The following is a 19,934-nucleotide window of genomic DNA, read 5'->3' as shown; positions in this document are numbered from 1 at the left end:
ACTAGTCAGCCGATCTGAAACTATGGCCTCAGAAAAACATAGTATTTGGTAAGAAATCATCACTAGAATTAGCTCGCTAAATGATGCTAGTACTGCCCAAATAAAGTATGTTACTTTTTTTTTTTTTAAAACTGCATAAAGGAAAAGAATCTGGGTACAAGTCAATTAAATAGTATAATAAATTACTCTTTTTAAATTTCTCCCCCAAATCAGCATTCTATCTGCGTTCAGAATATTTCCTGATTAACAAGTCAGCTACATATGCTCCCTTCTTAAGGAGCCACACGAGTAAGGAAACCCAAGTAGCCTTGTATCACTTTCTACTGTTTAAAGAAAAAAGATTTCACTGCTAGACCCATAGAACTTTGTCCTGACATCACTCTTTCTTAAATACAAAAGTATAAGGAGATGAAATATTATGGGCAAGTAGATTGATATGAAGTGATTCAAAATACTGATCTAGAAATGAAAAAATATATATAATATCAAGGAAAATGTTCATATCTAACCTGTATTTTTAAACTAATAATTGAAGCATTTCCCTGTCAAATTCTCATTTTATGAAAGATGTTTGTGAGGTTATTCATACATTGAATTTTTGTAAATCAAGTTATTTTTTATATGTCACAGACAGATATCTTGATTTGTTAGAATTCAGCTTCCTTTGTGCCATGAATAATCAAATGGCTTTATTAGGATATCGTAATAGGTTATTGGGTTACATCCCTATATAATGAAAACTACATTTGAGATGATAGTAAATGTAGTCCCTGAACAATATTAATACACTAATATTGATATTTGTTTTTGAGAATTGACTTCATTATATGTGATAGATTCATAAGGATCAGTATTAATGTTTGTTTAATAAGAACTTCTAGGTTCTTGCATATAAAACCTTTCCAGTGACTTATAATATCTTGAAGTAATTCTGAATGTGCTTTTGTAGCTTATTCGTAGCTTTAATGAATCCTAAGTGTTTTTAGTGTAATATGACAAAGAGAAAACTTGCCCTGAAGACTCCTTCCTTTCGCTTAACAAAAGGCACCCATCTCACAGCCGATCTAACCTTGACTGACCTGCACCATTGTAACAGACTATTCCGAGGACGAGGGTTTCATTCTTTGGTGTTATGTCCAAGTGCAGCTTCATTTCCAGCACAGCTCTTCTTTCCAGCTCACCAGAATACATCACACTTTTGATGTAACTCAAAGTAAAAACTCAGTGGTTCATTAAACCTAGTTTTAGCAGTCATTGACAAGAGATTTGTCATGTTAAAAGTCGCTTCTACTTTTCTGCACTCTTTTTTTTTTTTTTTTTTTTTTTTTTTGGGTAATATTATTTTTTTATTTATTTATTTATTTTTTTTTAAACATTTTATTAGGGGCTCATACAACACTTATCACAATCCATACATAGACATACATCAATTGTATAAAGCACATCTGTACATATTTTGCCCTAATCATTTTCTTTTTTTTTTTTTTTCTTTTACATTTTATTAGGGACTCCAACAACTCTTACCACAATCCATACATATACATACATCAATTGTACAAAGCACACCCATACACTCCCTGTCCCAATCACTCTCAAGGCATTTGCTCTTCACCTAAGCCCCTTGCATCAGGTCCTCCTTTTTTTCCCCCCCTCCCTCCCTTTTCCCCCCTCCCACATATGCCCTTGGTAATTTATACCTCGTTATTTTGTCATATCTTGCCCTATTCGGGGTCTCCCTTCCCCCCTTCTCTGCTGTCCCTCTCCCAGGGAAGAGGTCACATGTGGCTCCTTGTAATCAGTTTCCCCTTTCCAACCCACTCACCCTCCACTCTCCCAGCATCGTCCCTCACTCCCTTGGTCCTGGAGGTATCATCCACCCTGGATTCCCTGTATCTCCAACCCTCCTATGTACCAGTGTACAGCCTCTGTCCTATCCAGCCCTGCAAGGTAGAATTCGGATCATGGTAGTTGGGGGGAGGAAGCATCCAGGATCTGGGGGAAAGCTGTGTTCTTCATCGATACTACCTCACACCCTAATTAACCCATCTCCTCTCCTAAGCCCCTCTATGAGGGGATCTCCATTGGCTGACACTTGGGCCTTGGGTCTCCACTCTGCACTTCCCCCTTCATTTAATATAATATATATATACACATACATATATACATATACACATAAATACACAAACATACACACACATATTTTTTTTTTTTGCATGATGCCTTATATCTGGTCCCTTGGGCACCTCGTGATCGCACTGGCCGGTGTGCTTCTTCCATGTGGGCTTATTTGTTTCTGAGCGAGATGGCCGCTTGTTCACCTTCAAGCCTTTAAGACCCCAGATACTATCTCTTTTGATAGCCGGGCACCATCAGCTTTCTTCACCACATTTGCTTATGCACCCATTTGTCTTCAGCGATCCTATCATGGAGGTGTGCAGTCAATGATATGATTTTTTGTTCTTTGATGCCTGGTAACTGATCCCTTTGGGACCACTCGATCACACAGGCTGTTGTGTTCTTCCATGTGGACTTTGTTGCTTCTGAGCTAGATGGCCGCTTGTTTATCTTCAAGCCTTTAAGACCCCAGTCACTATCTCTTTTGATAGCCGGGCACCATCAGCTTTCTTCACCACATTTACTTGTTCACCCATGTAGGCTCCAGCTGTTGTGTCGGGAGAGTGAGCATCATAGAGTTCCAATTTAATAAAAGAAGGTATTCATGCATAGAGGGAGTGTTTGAGTAGAGGCCCAAGGTCCTTCCGCCACCTTAATACTTGATCTATAAATATAGACACAAAGATCTATTTCCCCAACCTCCTATATATATTTGCATGTACATGTCTTTGTCTAGACCTCCATGAATGCCCTTTGACTCCTAGCTCTTTCCTCCATCTCCCTTGACCTTCCTCCTGCCCTACTACCATGCTTCATTGCCACCTGGGCTAGAGTATACCTCTTCTCTAATCAACCTTACCCTTGATCATTTCCCACCAGGCCTGCCACTCCCCCTTCTCTACCCTTTGGGGTCCCATGTTTTTACCTTGTCCCTGGGTTTGTTAACACCACTTCCTTACCCCCCCTACCCCCCACCCCAAGTCCCCCCGGAACTGTCGGTCCCGTTGTTTTTCCTCCCGATAGTTCATCCAGCCTGTCCTATTCAGACAGACCTGTGGAGTCACTAACATGCACGAAAACTAGACAGAGGAACACAAAGCAACAGTATATAACCGGACAACAAAACAACCAAGACAAACCACTGAAAAAGAACAGAACAAAACAGTTCACAAGAGAAAAGCTTGTAGTTAGTTCAGGGATCTTTGCTGGCCCTTAGGAGCGTTTTCCAGTCCAGTCTGTTGGGGCACCACGCCCTGGCCCCAAAGTCCACTTTCAGCATTCCCTGGGGACCTTGCCACTCCATTCCCTTGCTGTTCCGCTGCACTCCCCCAGTGATTTGCCTCGGTGTGGTGGGATCAGGTCAGGTGCAATTCCCACACTGTGTCTCCGGTGCTGTCCCCTGTATCGCCCTTAGTCACTGAGGGGCATCATGTCTCATAGTAGGGCCAGCCATGTTGTTCTCTCTGTGGACTGGCTGCTCTACTCAGGAACATCATCATCACGGCCTGGTGGGCCAGGCTGTGCTCCACTCTCTCCTCCTGCCCCTTCATCTGCTCCCGTGTGCTCTGGTCAAATATGACCATCTCCCATAGCTGCAGGGTCAATGTCGTCCTTTGGAACAAGTTCTTTTCGGGGGAGGGGCAGGAATCCACTTAATTTATGGTGCTGGGGCCTGCCTCCCAGACCTCTCCACCGGTTCTGTCCTCCACGCCGGGATAATGCATTCACACCTTGCGACACTGGGTTGAAGTCTGGTCCCACTTTCCCTGTGGAGATATAAACAATACCCTCCCCTTGGGTTGATTAATGCCCCATTTCTGTCATGCTGATTGTACTTACCTCAGGGGACTCATGTTGTACCTGTCCCTTTGGGACTGGCTTACCTCGCTTAGCATAATTCCTTCCAGCTCTTCCCATGAAATAACGTGTTTCATGTGCTCATCGGTGCTTTTCAATGCTGCATAATACTCCATTGTGTGTATGTGCCAAAGTTTGCTAATCCACTCGTCTATCGATGGAAACTTAGGCTGTTTCCAAGTCTTTGCTATTGTGAATTGTGCCGCAATAAACATTGGAGCGCATATGACTGGTCGTGTTTTATTTGCTGCTTCAACCGGGTATATGCCCAGTAGAGGGATGGCTGGGTCGTAAGGTAGATCGATTTCCATTTTCTTTAGGTATCGCCAGATTGCTTTCCACAGTGTCTGTACAAATCTGCACGACCACCAGCAGTGGAGGAGGGTTCCTATTTCACCACAGCCCCTCCAACACTTGTTGCTCTCTGATTTACTGATCTGGGCTAGCCTCAGGGGTGTTAGGTGGTATCTCATGGTTGTTTTGATTTGCATTTCTCTTATGGCAAGGGACTTCGAGCACTTTCTCATATATTTATTGGCCATATTGATCTCCTCTCTAGTGAAAGTTCTTCTCATTTCTTTTGCCCACTTCCTTAGGGGGTTAACTGTTTTCCTCTTTTTGCAGGTCATGATGGTGTTGTAGATTTTAGTAATGAGCCCTTTGTCTGACGTGTCATTACTAAAAATCTTCTCCCAGTCTGTGGGTTGCCTTGTCACCCTCTTGGCAAAGTCTTTCGAGGTGCACAGGTGTTTTATTCTTATTAGATCCCATTTGTCGATTTCCAGATCACCTGTGTGTGTCCCCTTCCCTGTTGCAGTGAGCCTATGTGCTCCCTGGGCCAGTGCTCTGAGATTAGTCCCAATTCCTTCCTTAATGGTCCTGATGGTTTGGGGTTTGACTTCTAGATCTGTGATCCACCTTGAGTGTATTCTTGTGCATGGGGTGAGGTAGACGTCTTGTTTCAACTTTCTACATGTGGATATCCATTGTTTCCAGCACCACTTATTAAAGAGGGCATCTGCTTCCCACTTGACGTTTTTGGGGCCCTTGTCGAAGATCAGTTGTCTATATGCTGATGATTTTACTCCTGGGCTTTCTATTCTTTTCCACTGGTCTGAGTGTCTATCATTGTGCCAGTACCATGCTGTTTTGACCACTGTAGCTGTGTAGTAGGCATTAAAATCAGGTAGGGCGAGTCCTCCAATTGTGTCCTTCTTCTTGAGGAGTTCTCTGCTAATTCTGGGTTTCTTCCCTCTCCATATGAAGTTGGTGGTCAGTTTTTCCAATTCTTTGAAGAAGGTTGATGGTAATTGGATTGGTATAGCATTGAACTTGTAGAGTGCTTTAGGAAGAACTGTCATCTTTACTATGTTCAGCCTACCTAACCATGAGCAGGGGAGCTTCATCCATTTGTGAAGGTCACTTTTGGTTTCCTGTAATAGGGTTTTATAATTATGCTTATATAGGTCTTTAGTATTTTTTGTTAAGTATATTCCTAGGTATTTCAGTTTGTTCTTGGCTACTGTGAAGGGTACTTCCCTCTTAATCGCCTCTTCCATGGCCCTGTCCGATGTGTATAGAAACCCTACCGACTTCTGTTTATTGATCTTGTATCCTGCTACTCTTCCGTATTCCTCTATTGCTGTAAGTATTCCAACTGTGGAGTTTTGGGGGTCTTCAATGTATAGGATCATGTCATCTGCAAATAACGATAGTTTCACCTCCTCTTCTCCCAACTGGATCCCTTTGATGTCCTTCCGCTGTCTTATGTTGTTAGCCAGAACCTCCAAAACGATATTGAATAGAAGAGGGGACAGGGGGCATCCTTGTCTTGTACCCTTTTTCAGTGGTATTGTTCTTGTCTTTTCTCCATTGACTATGATGTTGGCTGTTGGTCTTTCATAGATAGCTTGTATGAGCTTGAGGAACTTACCTTCCAATCCTATCTTCATGAGTGTTTTGATTAGGAATGGATGCTGGATGTTGTCAAATGCTTTTTCTGCATCTATGGATATTATCATATGGTTTTTATCCTTTTTCTTCTCGATGTGGTGAATGATATTGATGGATTTTCGGATGTTAAACCATCCCTGCATCGCTGGGATGAATCCTACTTGGTCGTGGTGAATGATATGCTTGATGTTCCTTTGTATTCTATTGGCCAATATTTTGTTAAGGATTTTTGCATCTATGTTCATTAGAGATATTGGTCTATAATTCTCTACGCTTGTGGGGTCTTTTCCCTGTTTGGGTATCAAAGTAATGCTGGCTTCGTAAAATGAGTTTGGGAGCTTGCCGTTCTTTTCTATGTTATGGAATACTTTGTGGAGGATCGGTGTCAGCTCTTCCCTGAATGTTTGGTAAAATTCTGCTGTGTAGCCATCTGGCCCTGGGGCCTTTTTCCTTGGTAGGTTTTTGATGACACTCTCTATTTCTTCCTTCGCTATGGGTTTGTTGAGGTTCTTGATCTCTGTCTCAGATAATCTAGGGATAGATTGTTTTTCTAAATATTTATCCATGTCTTCCAGGTTTCTGAATTCATTAGAATACAAACCTTCATAGTACTTTGTGATTATCCTTTTTATCTCATTGGGGTCTGTTGTTATTGCCCCCGATTCATCCCTCATCCTGGCTATTGATGATTGTTCCTTTCTATCTTTGGTAAGCTTTGCCAGGGGAGTGTCAATTTTATTAATTCGTTCATAAAACCAGCTTCTAGTTGCGTTAATCCTTTGCATTGTTCTTTTGTCTTCCCACTGGTTTAACTCCGCCCTGATTTTTATTATTTCTTTTCTCTTGCTATTGGAGGGGTAGTTCTGTTGACTCTGTTCTAGTTGTTGGAGGTTTTGTGTTAACATATCTGTCATACGCCTTTCTTCTTTTTTCATGTATGCATTCAGTGATATCAAGCTACCTCTGATAACTGCCTTTGCAGTGTCCCATAAGTTTTGATATGTTGTATGCTCGTTCTCATTAGTTTCTAGAAATTTCCTGATATCCTCTCTGATCTGGACCTTAACCCATTCATGTCGCAGGAGATCGTTGTTTATTCTCCAATTGGTGGCCCTTGCTTTTCTGGGTGCCCTTCTATTAATCTCCAGCTTTATGGCATGGTGGTCTGAGAAAGACGTCTGGATAATATCTATGTGTTTGAATTTACTCAGGCTGGCCTTGTGCCCCAGCATGTGATCTATTCTTGAGAAAGATCCGTGTGGATTGGAGAAGAATGTGAAACCTTTTGCTTTTGGATGAAAGGCTCTATAGATGTCTATCAGGCCCTGTTGCCTAATTACATTGTTTAGCTCTCTGGCCTCTTTGCTGAGCTTCTTTCCCTGTGACCTGTCTTTCTCTGATAGTGGAGTGTTGAAGTCCCCCACTATTATTGTTGTTTCCGTGATTTCTTCTGTCATTTTTTTAATAGTTTGTTTGACGAAATTTGCCGCACCATTATTAGGTGCGTAAATATTCAGTATGCTTATTGCTTCCTGGTTTACTGAGCCTTTGAGCATTATGTAATGTCCCTCTTTGTCTCTTTTTATGTTTTGGATCTTGAGATCCATTTTGTCGGAGATTAAGATAGCCACTCCTGCCTTCTTGGAGTTACCATTTGCTTGGTAAACTTTCTGCCAGCCCTTTATTCTCAGCATATGCTTGTCTGCTTGCTTAAGGTGTGTCTCTTGCAGGCAGCAGATTGATGGGTTATGTTTTCTAATCCAATCCTCCAGCCTCTTTCTTTTAACATATGAATTGAGCCCATTTGTATTCAAAGTGATTATTACAATCTCTGGCTTCATGGTTGCCATATTCTGTTTTGTGTTTTGGGTCTTTGCCTATCTTCCTTCATATCAGTGTACTGCGTTTGAGTGGAGGGTTTCTATCCTGTCCTCTTTTCCATCTGAGACCGTGTTGTCCTGGTACGTGTTGCTGGCATGTTGGCTTCTAGATGGAGATGGGATATATGGTGGTCTCCTGGAGGTTCTAGTTGGAGCTTGATCTTCTGGCCATAGTGAGTCAGCCAGTATGTTCTGCAGGGTCGGGTGACTTGCAGTATATTTTTTGAGTTCTTCCTTGTCCTGGAAGACCCTTATCTTACCCTCTATCTTAATGGATAACTTGGCAGGGTATAGGATTCTGGGGGAGGCATTTTTATCTTTCAGAATTTGGAAGATGCTGCTCCATTCTCTCCTCCTCTTCATGGTTTCAGCTGATAAGTCTGAGCATACCCTTACCTGCGCTCCTTTGTATGTGACTGTCTTCCTTTCTCTTGATGCTCGTAGAATTTTCTCTTTTTCCTCTAAGTTGGATAATTTTACAATTATATGCCTTGGCGTGTTCTTCTTGGTGTTTAACTTAGCCGGCGTCCTCTCTGCTTCCTGTATGAGAGTCGGATTCTCCTTTGTTAGGTTGGGGAAATTTTCTTCCAGGAATTCCTTTGCTATCTTGGCGGTCGATTTGTGTGTTATGTTGTGTTCCGGTAGACCAATTATTCGAATATTTTTCCTCTTCATAGCATCTGTCATTGATCTCAGGCTGTCTTCTGTTTCTTTAATTTTCCTATCTGATTGTTTTTCTCGCTTGCTTCGTTTGTTTTGAGCGTCCTCGAGTTCACTGATACGGTTCTCAGCCTCCTCAAGCCTAGATATAGCTTCTGTGACCTTTTGTGTGGCCTCTGCTACCTCCTCTGTTAGTTTCTGCAGTTCCTTTTGGTGGATAGTATTCATCCCCTCTATTGTGGACTTCATCCCCTCTATTGTGCATTTCATCCCTTCTATCGTTGCATCCTTATTTTGGTTTTCTTCTCTTAGCTCCTGTATTACTGCAAGCAGAGTTCTGAAGATTTCCTTTTGTGGCTGATCTATATCTGTTTCTTCTATGAGTGACGTTAGGTCTGTTAAAGTGCCTCGTTTTTCTGATTTTTTTGTTGGGAGTGATGTGGTCTGTTGATTTTTCCTTGATCCTTTAATAGGCCCCATGCTTCTGGGAGACAGGAGTAACCTTATTGTGTGGAGGCTCAGGCCACTGTGCCGTCTCCTGGGGTGGCTGGGGCGGGCTGCGGCAGGCTTAGGGCTGGCACTGGGGACCCAACAGGGCCCCAGGTGGTGAGAGCTGGCTGGAGCTCACTGAGGGCTCCTCAGGGACTGCAAAGCCTAGACTGCAGGTGGAGTGTTTGATCTGCCCGGGCTGGACACTGCAGGGAACAATGGTGTTCGCTCTCCGCCCTTTTGGCGCGAAACCGCAGGGGGTAATGGCGCCGGCAAAGGAGGCTTGGCGCGAAACCGCAGGGGGCAATGGCGCCCTTCCTCTGCTCAGGCTCAGAGTCGCGGCCGCCGGGGTCCCCGCAGCACCCTGGGGAGGGCACCTACTCTTGTGCCTTGCGCAGGGGGGGGCCCTTGGTGGGCAGACTCAGCAGCGCGGGGCGCGGCGCTCCGCGGAAGCTCAGGGTCCGGGACAGGCGCGGGTTGGGCTATGGCTCCTGTTGGCGGGAAGTGCTCAGCGCAGGGTCCCGGCCAGGAGTGGAGCTGGCGCTAGGCTGCCAGGGGCTGGCGGGGGCGGGCGGGGGTGGGAGGCCAGCGCACGGAGGGCAGGTGGAGAGGTCCGCGGCAGCGGTGCGGGTGGATGGTCCCCCGTGGGGGTCGCCAGACAACCCGCGGGTCCGCTCCCCTGAGCTTGGATGAATGGAGGGAGGGACGTGGGCCCGAGGGCAGATCGCTGCCCTGCGGGGAGAGGGGAACTGCGGGAGAGGAAAGCTTCTCTCCCAGTGGAGATCCGCGTATGGGGAGTGGGGAGTGGGCCGCTGGAGTAGGCAGGGCAGGCAAGTGGCTCTGGGCTGGCGTCCGTTTGGGGATGGAGCCTAAGCCGGTCGCCAGTGAGCTCACGTCAGCTTAGTGGCCAGAGATGTCCCACTAGTCCGGTCCTCATTGACCTAGACCCCTGCTCCGGACAAATACGTGGGGTAGGACTGGGGTGCTGTCCCAGGGGGATATTTCACTCACCAGACTCTTACTATTCAGCTACCTGGTCGCCAATCCCGCTTTGTTTGGAGGAGCTCTCAGAGTATGCGGGTGTCCCTGTCGGCCATCTTCCCCGAATCCCACTTTTCTGCACTCTTTACTGCTCAGTTTATAACCTTAGCTTCCCTGTCAATGAAAGCATGGAGTTAACCACTTAGCATATTGTAATGAATATTCATCCATAAATTGATGTGACATGGCAGTCCCATTTTCAGTCTTCCTGCTCTGTTGCACTCTTTTCCAGTTATAAATATGTTATAGTTTATCATGTAGTATGGACTAGCTTAGAAAATCCTTACAATTGAATACTATATTTTTGGTCATGTTAATCATACTGTAATACCTATCATATTAGTTGTATTGTTTCTGAAGAACATGCTCTTATCTGATATCTTTGATGTGTTATATTTTTGCCAAATATTTGGTGTATATATAGATAATTCAAGAATTGCAAATCATTTTATGATCCCTAAAATTTATTTAGATTCATAATTTTTATGAAACTTGGGTTGAAATACCTATTATAGTTGTAGAATCAGTTTTTCTGTCCATAGAAATGGAGGTTTGTATATTTATTCTAAAATAAAATCCTGAGAACATATATTTAAGTAGTTGATATATCAACTACAACTAAAATATTTTATATGATCAGATAGGCATGGAAAATGCCATGTAGTAAGACAGATATATGAATGCATCTAGTATGCTTCATCTGCATTTTAAATTTTACTAGGAAAAAGGAGTCTAAACAAGATCTCTTCTGTTAAATATGTAGATTGTGAGGTCACTTAGCACTAAAGTACTGACCATACGCATTATGACAGGAATTTGACACCTGTCATTGGAAATGGTACTTAGAAGCCGGATAATGCAGCAAAGTTGAGGAAGAAGAATATGTGGAGAAGGAGGCTATAATTTATAATCCACAATGCTTAACAATGACCTTATGTGGGTGATTCAAAACCCTAATCTTTGATTTTAGGATTTGCATACAGTGAACCTTCCTAGTAAATAAAATATATTAGACTAACTTAATAGTATTAGCATAAATGGAAAACGGCTTATATTCCCAAAGTGAATGTTCAGTGGGCATAAATATCCATTTATTTAAAAAGTCAACTTTTAAGTTAAGTGTAATTAAATGATTTTATTACATCACACCCAGAGGTGACTTTGTGGCAGAATCTCCTGATGTTTGAGTAGTGCGGCATAGAATCGCCTCCAGTTAGACTGTTTTCAGACTAATAATCCATTGTATATGAGAACTCATCTAAAAGGGAGTACTGTCTTTCTGTTTCTCTCTGTGATTATTTGCCCAAAAAAGCTTTCATTTTTTTAAGTAGCACAAAAGCTGTAATTGGCATGCTTTGTAAGGAAGTGTCAGTGTGCAGGAGAGTGGCGATCACGAAGAATTCTTGTGCGTGTTCTTTCCCCTCTGCACCGCCGCCTCCTCAGCAGGGTCACTGAGATCACTAGCTTTTCTTGAAATGGCCATTTTCCCTGGCAGGTGCATTATACCCTGTATTTTCAGATTGTTTTTCCATTCTGAATGTTTGGCAGGTTGATTGCTCTGGCGGCATTGACGGAGAAAGGGCTGACAAATGTAGTTGGGCTGGCTGAAAAGACAGTGATTACTGTTTTCCTTTGTGGCTGATTGAGGCCCTTGAAAGGAAAAATTTTAACCTTCACCATTTGGTTCAAAAGTATGAGCATATATTGAAATCATTCGTGCCATTTATCCTAGTTCTGTAAACTTGTCAGAACGTAAAAATCGCTCAATTTCAAGTAATGTAGGATTGGCATACGTCATTATCATTTTGATTAAGTTGAGGTTGTATCATTGTGTGCATTATACAGTGTCATTTAAAGCTTTCTTCCCTACAGGTACAGTTGCATTTTTACTGCTTATTCTATAGAGTCAGAAGATTTTCCTGGCTTTCTAAATCTACACTATGTGTGTGGTTTGGCAGCTGGTGTGGCCTACAAGCTGCATTTTGTTTGCAGGGTAGAGGCTTGTCTGTGGGCCCCCTGGAGTGCGGGTAATTGCCGGAGCTCCACATTGGGGAGAGACAGGATTGGAAGCAGTCAGGCGGAAGAATGTTATGCCATCCCATTGCCACCTTGTACAGAAAGACACAATCCCAGCAGTGCCATCTGGTTGTTGCTATCTAGTCAGCTGGCCTGGCTGCTGGGACCATGACTTGGCAGCTGGTTCCCATCCTTGACCATTCTTTTGTGAACGTCATCTGGGGATGTGTTTCAGGTCATTTGGAACATGGGTCAGGGAAATGACTGTAAGTCTTAACTAACAAGTCCCCTTAGTGAATAGGCGCTCATTACTTGAGATAGGCACTCTGCTGCCGACGCCTGCTGCCATTCCCTTATTGACAAATGGCACAACTGTTTAGACAATAAAAATAAACATTTTTTTTCTTAAAAAAATTCCATTTCAGGATGAAGAGAAGGAGAAAGGTAGGCATGGTGGGGGTATGTCTTATAACATTTTACAAGATTGCATTTGAAGTTCCTTCGTGGGCAGGTAAAGAAGGAAATATTTAGTGATGGAAAAAAAGTGTAAACATTGCATATTATATCCATATAAATTTTGATTCAAATTAAGAAAACATGTTAAGTGCTTATTGCCACATCATATAGAGGTAGATAATGAGACTTGCATTTAAAATGACAGAATAGAAAATGTGGTTTCCTAGCTATTATCTTTAAAATCTGCCGTTCAAATAGCAACCGGAGAGTTAATGTAAGCCATCTTTATGCTCTATGAAGACCCATTAGACACTGATGGTTTGAGATCACAAGGAAGCAGCCAGCTCTGTAGGCTATTTTAGACATTTGATTTCTTCATTCTACAGCATTAATGTGTCAGCATGCGACATAAAACCGTGCTGGAGTTGCAATGTCGTTCTGTCCTGAATGATAAGTGCTTGCGAGCTTTCAGGGGTTTCTGTGAGGAATTCCTCCCAATTGCTTACATATCTTATTTCGGTTTATGTAACTACAGAATTTGGCATGCCTGTTGATGAAGGTATACATATGCATAGGTATGTATAAAAATTTAACCAAGTGCTTCGGCTTAACTCTGTCTTTAAAAGTGGCTAGTACCAATTTGTATTATTTATGCTTCTCTGTCTGATGAATGATTTACTTTCGCACTTAATGTTGTAAGGTGTGGTACATTTTGAAGTACCTGAACAATTATTGGCTCTTTTCATAGAAATAATGTTTGCCTTCTTCTGATGATTTCAGATGAAGAAGAAGAAGATGACGTCGTGGCACCTAAACCACCTACCGAACCTGAGGAGGAGAAAACTTTAAAGACAGATGAAGACAGTGATAGTAAAGGTACTTGAAAAAGACTGAACTTTAAGAAGTCTGTGGACTCTTGTTGAGCTTGACTGCATTATGTATGATTAAAAATAGCTGCTCTAAGTCAAAGCGGTAACCCTAGTCGAAAAAGGATCGGTGGTCTCGATTGTGAGTTGACATGAGTTGAGCGAATGTAAATTAGACTTCAGCCAGGTCCTTGTTTTCCAGCTCCCCCTCATGAGCTCACTGAAGAAGAAAAGCAACAAATTTTGCACTCTGAGGAATTTCTAAGTTTCTTTGACCATTCTACAAGAATTGTAGAAAGAGCTCTTTCCGAGCAGATTAACATCTTCTTTGACTACAGTGGGAGAGATTTGGAAGACAAAGAAGGGTAATATTTCATTGTTAACTTTATAGTTTCAGCAGTATTAAATTACTTTGAAGATTTAAGAGTCATATAAGTTATGTATAACCCTTAATTTTGGATTTGGTCTTTTCTGTAGAGAGATTCAAGCAGGTGCTAAGCTGTCGTTAAATCGACAATTTTTTGACGAGCGTTGGTCAAAGCATCGTGTTGTTAGTTGTTTGGATTGGTCATCTCAGGTAAATGCTTAAAAAATTAGATGTTATTAACTCATTTGCTATTTATAATTAACCAGCGGTTTCCATCATGGGAACTGTTGGTAGTAAAATCAATATATATAATTAAAAATAACAACGTAATGTCTCTAATGTTACCATAGTCCATTTGTTACCATTTGTTTTGTTTGATATATTGTGGAAGAAACTTATACTTAATACTCAGCATTTCATTTAAGCCACAGCTCTGTTACTGATTTCAATTGCTCACCAAATTCTTAGAACCAAATTTAATAAAATCTTTTAATACTGAAACATTTTAAAGGATTAACTGTGTTAATATAAAACTACCCTAGGTTCCCAATGAGCATAACGTGAGATACCCTTGTGGGTAAAGTCTCCAATACTTGTATTTTCAGAGTAATTTGATGGAAACGTTTGTACAACAAAGAACACAAAATAGCTCTTACAAATGTGTACGCTTTCTTCTCTGCTTGTTTCTTGTGCCCAGTATCCAGAGTTACTTGTTGCTTCCTATAATAACAATGAAGATGCTCCCCACGAGCCTGATGGTGTAGCCCTGGTATGGAACATGAAATACAAGAAAACTACCCCCGAGTATGTGTTCCACTGCCAGGTAGGACGGCTTTAACAGTCTCCCCAAGTTTGAGAATTCATTGATGAGTTTAGACAAATGCCCTTTTCTTTTCTTGTCAACATAATGATTTCATTGGATTGGCATTTACTAAAACCACTCCATATTTGCAAACAGATGTTAGCAAAAAACTGAAGACTTCTCAGTTCAACATGATCTGCCTTTTGTAGCTTTTCTGACATCTCTTATAATGTTTAATCACACCTAAAGTCCCTTGCTGTTGTGATTTTTCCCTTGTTATTGTGATTGATTGTATAAAAGGAATCTTTTATAAAATGTCTTTTCTACAGGGAGTTTCTCAGGAACTTCCTAGCTGAATACACAATTAGACGGTTGGCCCACTGAATTACTTATACATGGCCTGAGGAGTTGGAATTAGATAGTTTTAAGTAGAAACATATGTTTAAAAAAGAGAACAGATGCAGATTTTTAAAGTGGATTTACTGCAAACTTAGAATTTGCAAACCTTGTCTAGTTGTAAAGTTAAGATCTGTTAATAATGTCATAATTCTAGGGGGGACAACAACACTTAACTGGATCAAAACCAGCTCATACATTGCTGTCAACGGCTCATGCAGTTCTTTTTGTGTTTTCTTTTATTACTATAATCAAATAGGTAAATTCTTTATTTAGTACTATAATCAACCAATGGCTCAAGCAGAAAGCAAATGTTTTGAGAATGATGATGGCAACAAATGTACAAATGTGCTTGACACAATGGATCAGTGGATGGAAGGATTGTGATAAGAGTTGTACGAGTCCCCAGTAAAATGATTTTTTAAAAATACTATAATCAAATAGAATAATTTTTGCTTTCTTTGAAGCAAAAGTTTTCTTAAGAAAAATTTCTTAAACATGCTTATCTTAAAAAATCATTACACTCACTTTTTAGCCAAAAAACTCTTAACGATATATTTTTATAATCCTGAAGCAAAATAAATTGTTAATGAATTTATTGTGTTGTTGTTATAACCATTAACACCTTAAATAATGGAGGAAGCATTTGTATAACTTGTCAGCTTCTTCCATTTGAACAGCAAGTGTAAAAACCTTCCTTCCTTTGCAGTCGGCTGTGATGTCTGCTACATTTGCAAAATTTCACCCCAACCTTGTTGTTGGTGGTACTTACTCAGGCCAAATTGTGCTTTGGGATAACCGCAGCAATAAACGAACTCCCGTGCAAAGGACTCCACTGTCAGCTGCTGCACACACGGTAAGTGAATCGGATTGTGTCCTTTAGACGTCTGTGCGCCTTCCCCATTATGTGTGTAGCGGTGGCCACCAGAGGCGTCTCAGAATGCACTGCCTTTGATGTGTGAAATCTTCCTTGTTTAGCAACCCAGAACGAAGGGGTGATGTTTTGTATTGTTTTGTTTTTCTTGCTTTGGAATTCTGCTTTATTAGAAACTGACAGGCTGTAAGGCTGAATCTTTTCTGAGGCTGAATTTTTTGGCTACCCCAAAGGACCACAGGAAACTTCACATGAACAATACCACCAAGTTATTGGAGACTGTTCCTTATGAGATATACCTATGACAGCACGGCATGAGAAAGTAAAATAACTGAAACCTTTCCTTTCTGTCTCTCCAGCACCCTGTATATTGTGTAAATGTAGTTGGAACGCAAAACGCTCACAATCTGATTAGCATCTCTACTGATGGAAAAATTTGTTCATGGAGTCTGGACATGCTCTCCCATCCACAGGTAGGATCAGCTTCAGAAACTGATACTGTGAAGCAAATACTGCTATTATGTCAGTGTTTACATATCCCAACTCAAAGCTTGTTCTTAATAAACTATTTTATATAGTAGTAGTATTATAACTGTTTATAAACCTAAACATGATATGTTCATTGTATATACCTTCTATTTTCAAACTTCATTTAATCATCAAAGTAGATTAATGTAAGGAGGATAGTAAAAGCATTATTTACAAATGAACTAAAACTAGATAGTATTTTTTTTATTTTAACAATTTATTAGGGGCTCATACAATTCTTATCACAGTTCATACATATACATACATCAATTGTATAAAGCACATCTGTACAGTCTTTGCCCTAATCATTTTTTTCTCCTCTTTTCTTTTTTTACATTTTATTAGGGACTCATACAACTCTTATCACCATCCATACATATACATACATCAATTGTATAAAGCACATCCATACATTCCCTGCCCCAGTCATTCTCAAGAGTATTTTTATAAAAATGTAGAGTTGGCAAGTTTACAAAACAGAGTCATTTTGTCCCTCTGTACAGGATAGCATGGAGCTGGTGCATAAGCAGTCAAAGGCAGTAGCTGTGACATCTATGTCCTTCCCTGTGGGAGACGTCAACAACTTTGTGGTTGGGAGTGAAGAAGGCTCCGTGTACACAGCATGCCGCCACGGCAGGTAAACCTAAACTAGAATTTGCAATTATTGAATATTCTCCCTTGAATAATCTCATTGAAACAAATTGCCCCCTGTTTAAATGGAAATCTGCCCTACAACCACTTATTATATGTGACAAATTATTTATGTTCAGGCCTAGAGAATTAAAACTTACTGTTTGTTTGTTTGTTTAACCACAGATCATTTTGGACTCATGGTATGTCTAAGGTTTTTTAGACTGTGGTGTAGACTGTGGTTTGGGGTTTTTTGGTTGTTTTTTTATGTGTACGAGTGCATGTGCACAAGCTAGTGGTAGAAAAAACTATTTGGCAAATTCAAATATACCATCCATAAAGGTGTAAATAAGAAGATGATCAGCTGCTTTCCCGGTTTGATGCATTTGGACTTGGGGCATTACTTCCACCCTCCTGTTAGTTGTACAGTAATGTCACATACATATTTTAAATTGACCAGTATTTCTCATGCTGTTCAATCTGTTTTCAGATTGTCTAGCTGTGCCTTATCAATTGCTTCCTTACATAAAATTGGCTGTCCAGATTTCCACTCAATACAGATCACCACCACGTCAAGGCTTTTGATGTAAAGGTAGCCCAAGCTGTCTCTTTCACATGTAGCAGCATCACTTTGTATTCTTCCACCGCCTTTCTGTGTGCTCCCCTGTATTGCACTTGGCACACACTGAGTCTTTCACAAATTGAAGGTTCGTGAAAACTCTGCCTTAAGCAAGTCTGTTGGTGTCATTTTTCCCACAGCTTAGACGCATTTTATGCCCGTGTCACACTTTCATAAGGATCACATTTCACCTTCTTCATAATGCCATTTGTACCTAACGTAGTACATAATATAGGCATGGCTTTTGTATAAGCATAACTTTTATTACATGTACTGGAAAGCAAAAATAAATGATGTGAATTGCTTTATTTCAATAGTCACTTTATTGCAATGGTCTGGAACTGAACCTGCAATCTCTCTGAGGTAGGCCTGTGTTGCCAAATCTGGGTAGAAAAACAAACCAAAAAAATGTTTAAGAATTGGAGTTTGATGAATTATGTCAAGGTGTGATACTCAACCCCTGTATTTGTAACTTATCTACTTACAGAGATTTCACTAACATTTTCACTTTTATAAAATAGCAAAGCTGGAATCAGTGAAATGTTTGAGGGGCATCAAGGACCAATCACGGGCATCCATTGTCATGCAGCTGTTGGAGCAGTAGACTTCTCACATCTTTTTGTCACTTCATCATTTGACTGGACAGTAAAACTGTGGACAACTAAGGTACCCAAACTATAGCTGTCTGTTCATTTGCTCGAGTTTCTGACACAAGGTGGTGCTCTAATACTGTGTAGGAGAGATGAAAAGCTTTCAAGGAGCCTGGAGTTACTTGCTGGTAGATCAAGCCAGATAAAAAGTTACACAGGATAAGTGTAAACCCCCACCTGGACCAGACTTCCCAGCACTTCGGGAGTTTTGAACACAGAGCTCCTTGCCCTGACTTGCGGAGATAACCCCCAGTGGCCCAAGACTGGGCAGTATTGTGTTCTTTTGAATGTCGGGTCGTTGTAAGTCAGGACCAGCTCCCTGGCACATAACAGCAGCAGCATCTCGTGTCACACCGCTTAGAACTGTGAGGCATCTATGTGGAGTTACGGTAGATCAAAGAACTGACGGAGAAGTGGAGGAAAGGGAGAGGAAAGCTGACGTACTTTAAGGTCCTATCAAATAAGGTTATAACTCAGAAACAGCAGTCATTAGGAAAGCATCGTGTAAAGGCATAGGTGCGTTTTAACCCTCATCTTCTACACTAGATGGATGCAGTAGTTTGTTTTGGGCTTTAGTAAGCTTCAGCTGTGTGAAAAGCCCACTTAGATGATAAAGTGCTTCCTGACACTCCAGCAGTCTCCTTCCACCCATGTTTAAATTAAAGTGCTTTGAGCTTACTATTTGTTGCATTGTTGCTAGTGAAACTGCATATTGTCTATCAGGTACTGTTTCAGTTTTAAACTTTCCCTCTCCCCATGTTTTCCTCCATCTTACCCTGAATGAGAGGCATGGCTCTTTCATTTCTTTAAGAATTCCTAGTCCTCGTAGGAGATGCTCCACACTGGTGTAGACTTACTAAGTGTTGGCCTCAGAAATCTGGGAAGAATGCACTTTCACAGAACGCACTTTTCACTCTTGTTCGCTTCTAGGTGTTTCCTTCCAGTGTAATCAAAGTGGGTTCAAAACCTGCCTTTTGAAAATGGAATGTTTTCAGTTTGGGTGTTAGTAGGCACAGAAAGTAGTACTTACCCTAAGACTAGTGAAGGAGCCATGTTTTAAAAGTGCTTAAGACAGTGTCCAGCATGTCACAGGCACTTAACAACTGTTCACTTCCTCCTTTTCCTTTCCGTGGGGTCAGACAGAGCTGGAATGCATGTAATAAATCACTAGGTTTCTTTCTGGGATTGTTCTTGAATTTTGTGGTTTTCTAAAATGAAACTAAAACCGGAGAGGAGGCAGAGGGAGGAGAGTCTCACACACTCTAGTAAGGAAATGCAGACTTACAGCTCACACATTGAAAACAAAGCCCAGATCTGTGGAAGGATGAACAAGCCAGCTATTTTTCAGCAGGCTGCAGGCAGCCTGTAAGTTGCTAGATTTCTGGATGTCCTTTACTAGTCCTGTATATGTAGACACAGAGGACACTGCATCTTTGGTAGGTGGTTAGCCTGCTTTTTTTTTCATAGCTGAAAAGAATGATTAGGTCTGTTTGTAGGTTTGGGGTTTTTTTTTTTTGGTTTTTTTTTGGTATTGCAGGGCTTCAGCTGTCAGCCTTCCTTTGGCTCTGTTGTATGGGGCTGCCTCACATTTCAGCCTGCCTGAACAAGAGCAGGACTCCCTACGAGAGCAGACTGACTGATGCCGGCCACTGTGGTACTACATGGCTCATTGATTTGTGGTTGGTGGTTTTGTACCTGTATTCTGCTGTATTTCAACACAGAACTGTCCTCTGAA

General features: G+C 41.4%; 1 protein-coding gene across 4 annotated transcripts in view; it reads left to right on the top strand.

Annotated features, from left to right (window-relative positions):
- DYNC1I2 (dynein cytoplasmic 1 intermediate chain 2) overlaps positions 1 to 19,934 on the top strand; it is a 67,040-nt gene that overhangs the window by 35,502 nt on the left and 11,604 nt on the right. For all 4 annotated transcript variants that reach the window (XM_075529302.1, XM_075529299.1, XM_075529301.1 and 1 more), the window contains 8 exons: positions 13,248 to 13,343; positions 13,536 to 13,698; positions 13,811 to 13,910; positions 14,398 to 14,523; positions 15,608 to 15,754; positions 16,132 to 16,245; positions 16,804 to 16,937; positions 18,071 to 18,215. In XM_075529302.1, the coding sequence (XP_075385417.1) occupies positions 13,248 to 13,343; positions 13,536 to 13,698; positions 13,811 to 13,910; positions 14,398 to 14,523; positions 15,608 to 15,754; positions 16,132 to 16,245; positions 16,804 to 16,937; positions 18,071 to 18,215 (1,025 nt within the window). The remainder of the gene's footprint in view (positions 1 to 13,247; positions 13,344 to 13,535; positions 13,699 to 13,810; positions 13,911 to 14,397; positions 14,524 to 15,607; positions 15,755 to 16,131; positions 16,246 to 16,803; positions 16,938 to 18,070; positions 18,216 to 19,934) is intronic.

The sequence above is a fragment of the Tenrec ecaudatus genome, chromosome 13, assembly GCF_050624435.1.
Source record: "Tenrec ecaudatus isolate mTenEca1 chromosome 13, mTenEca1.hap1, whole genome shotgun sequence".
Taxonomy (NCBI): domain Eukaryota; kingdom Metazoa; phylum Chordata; class Mammalia; order Afrosoricida; family Tenrecidae; genus Tenrec; species Tenrec ecaudatus.
Note: the sequence above shows the minus strand (reverse complement) of the source record. Positions and strands in the feature narration are given on the sequence as shown.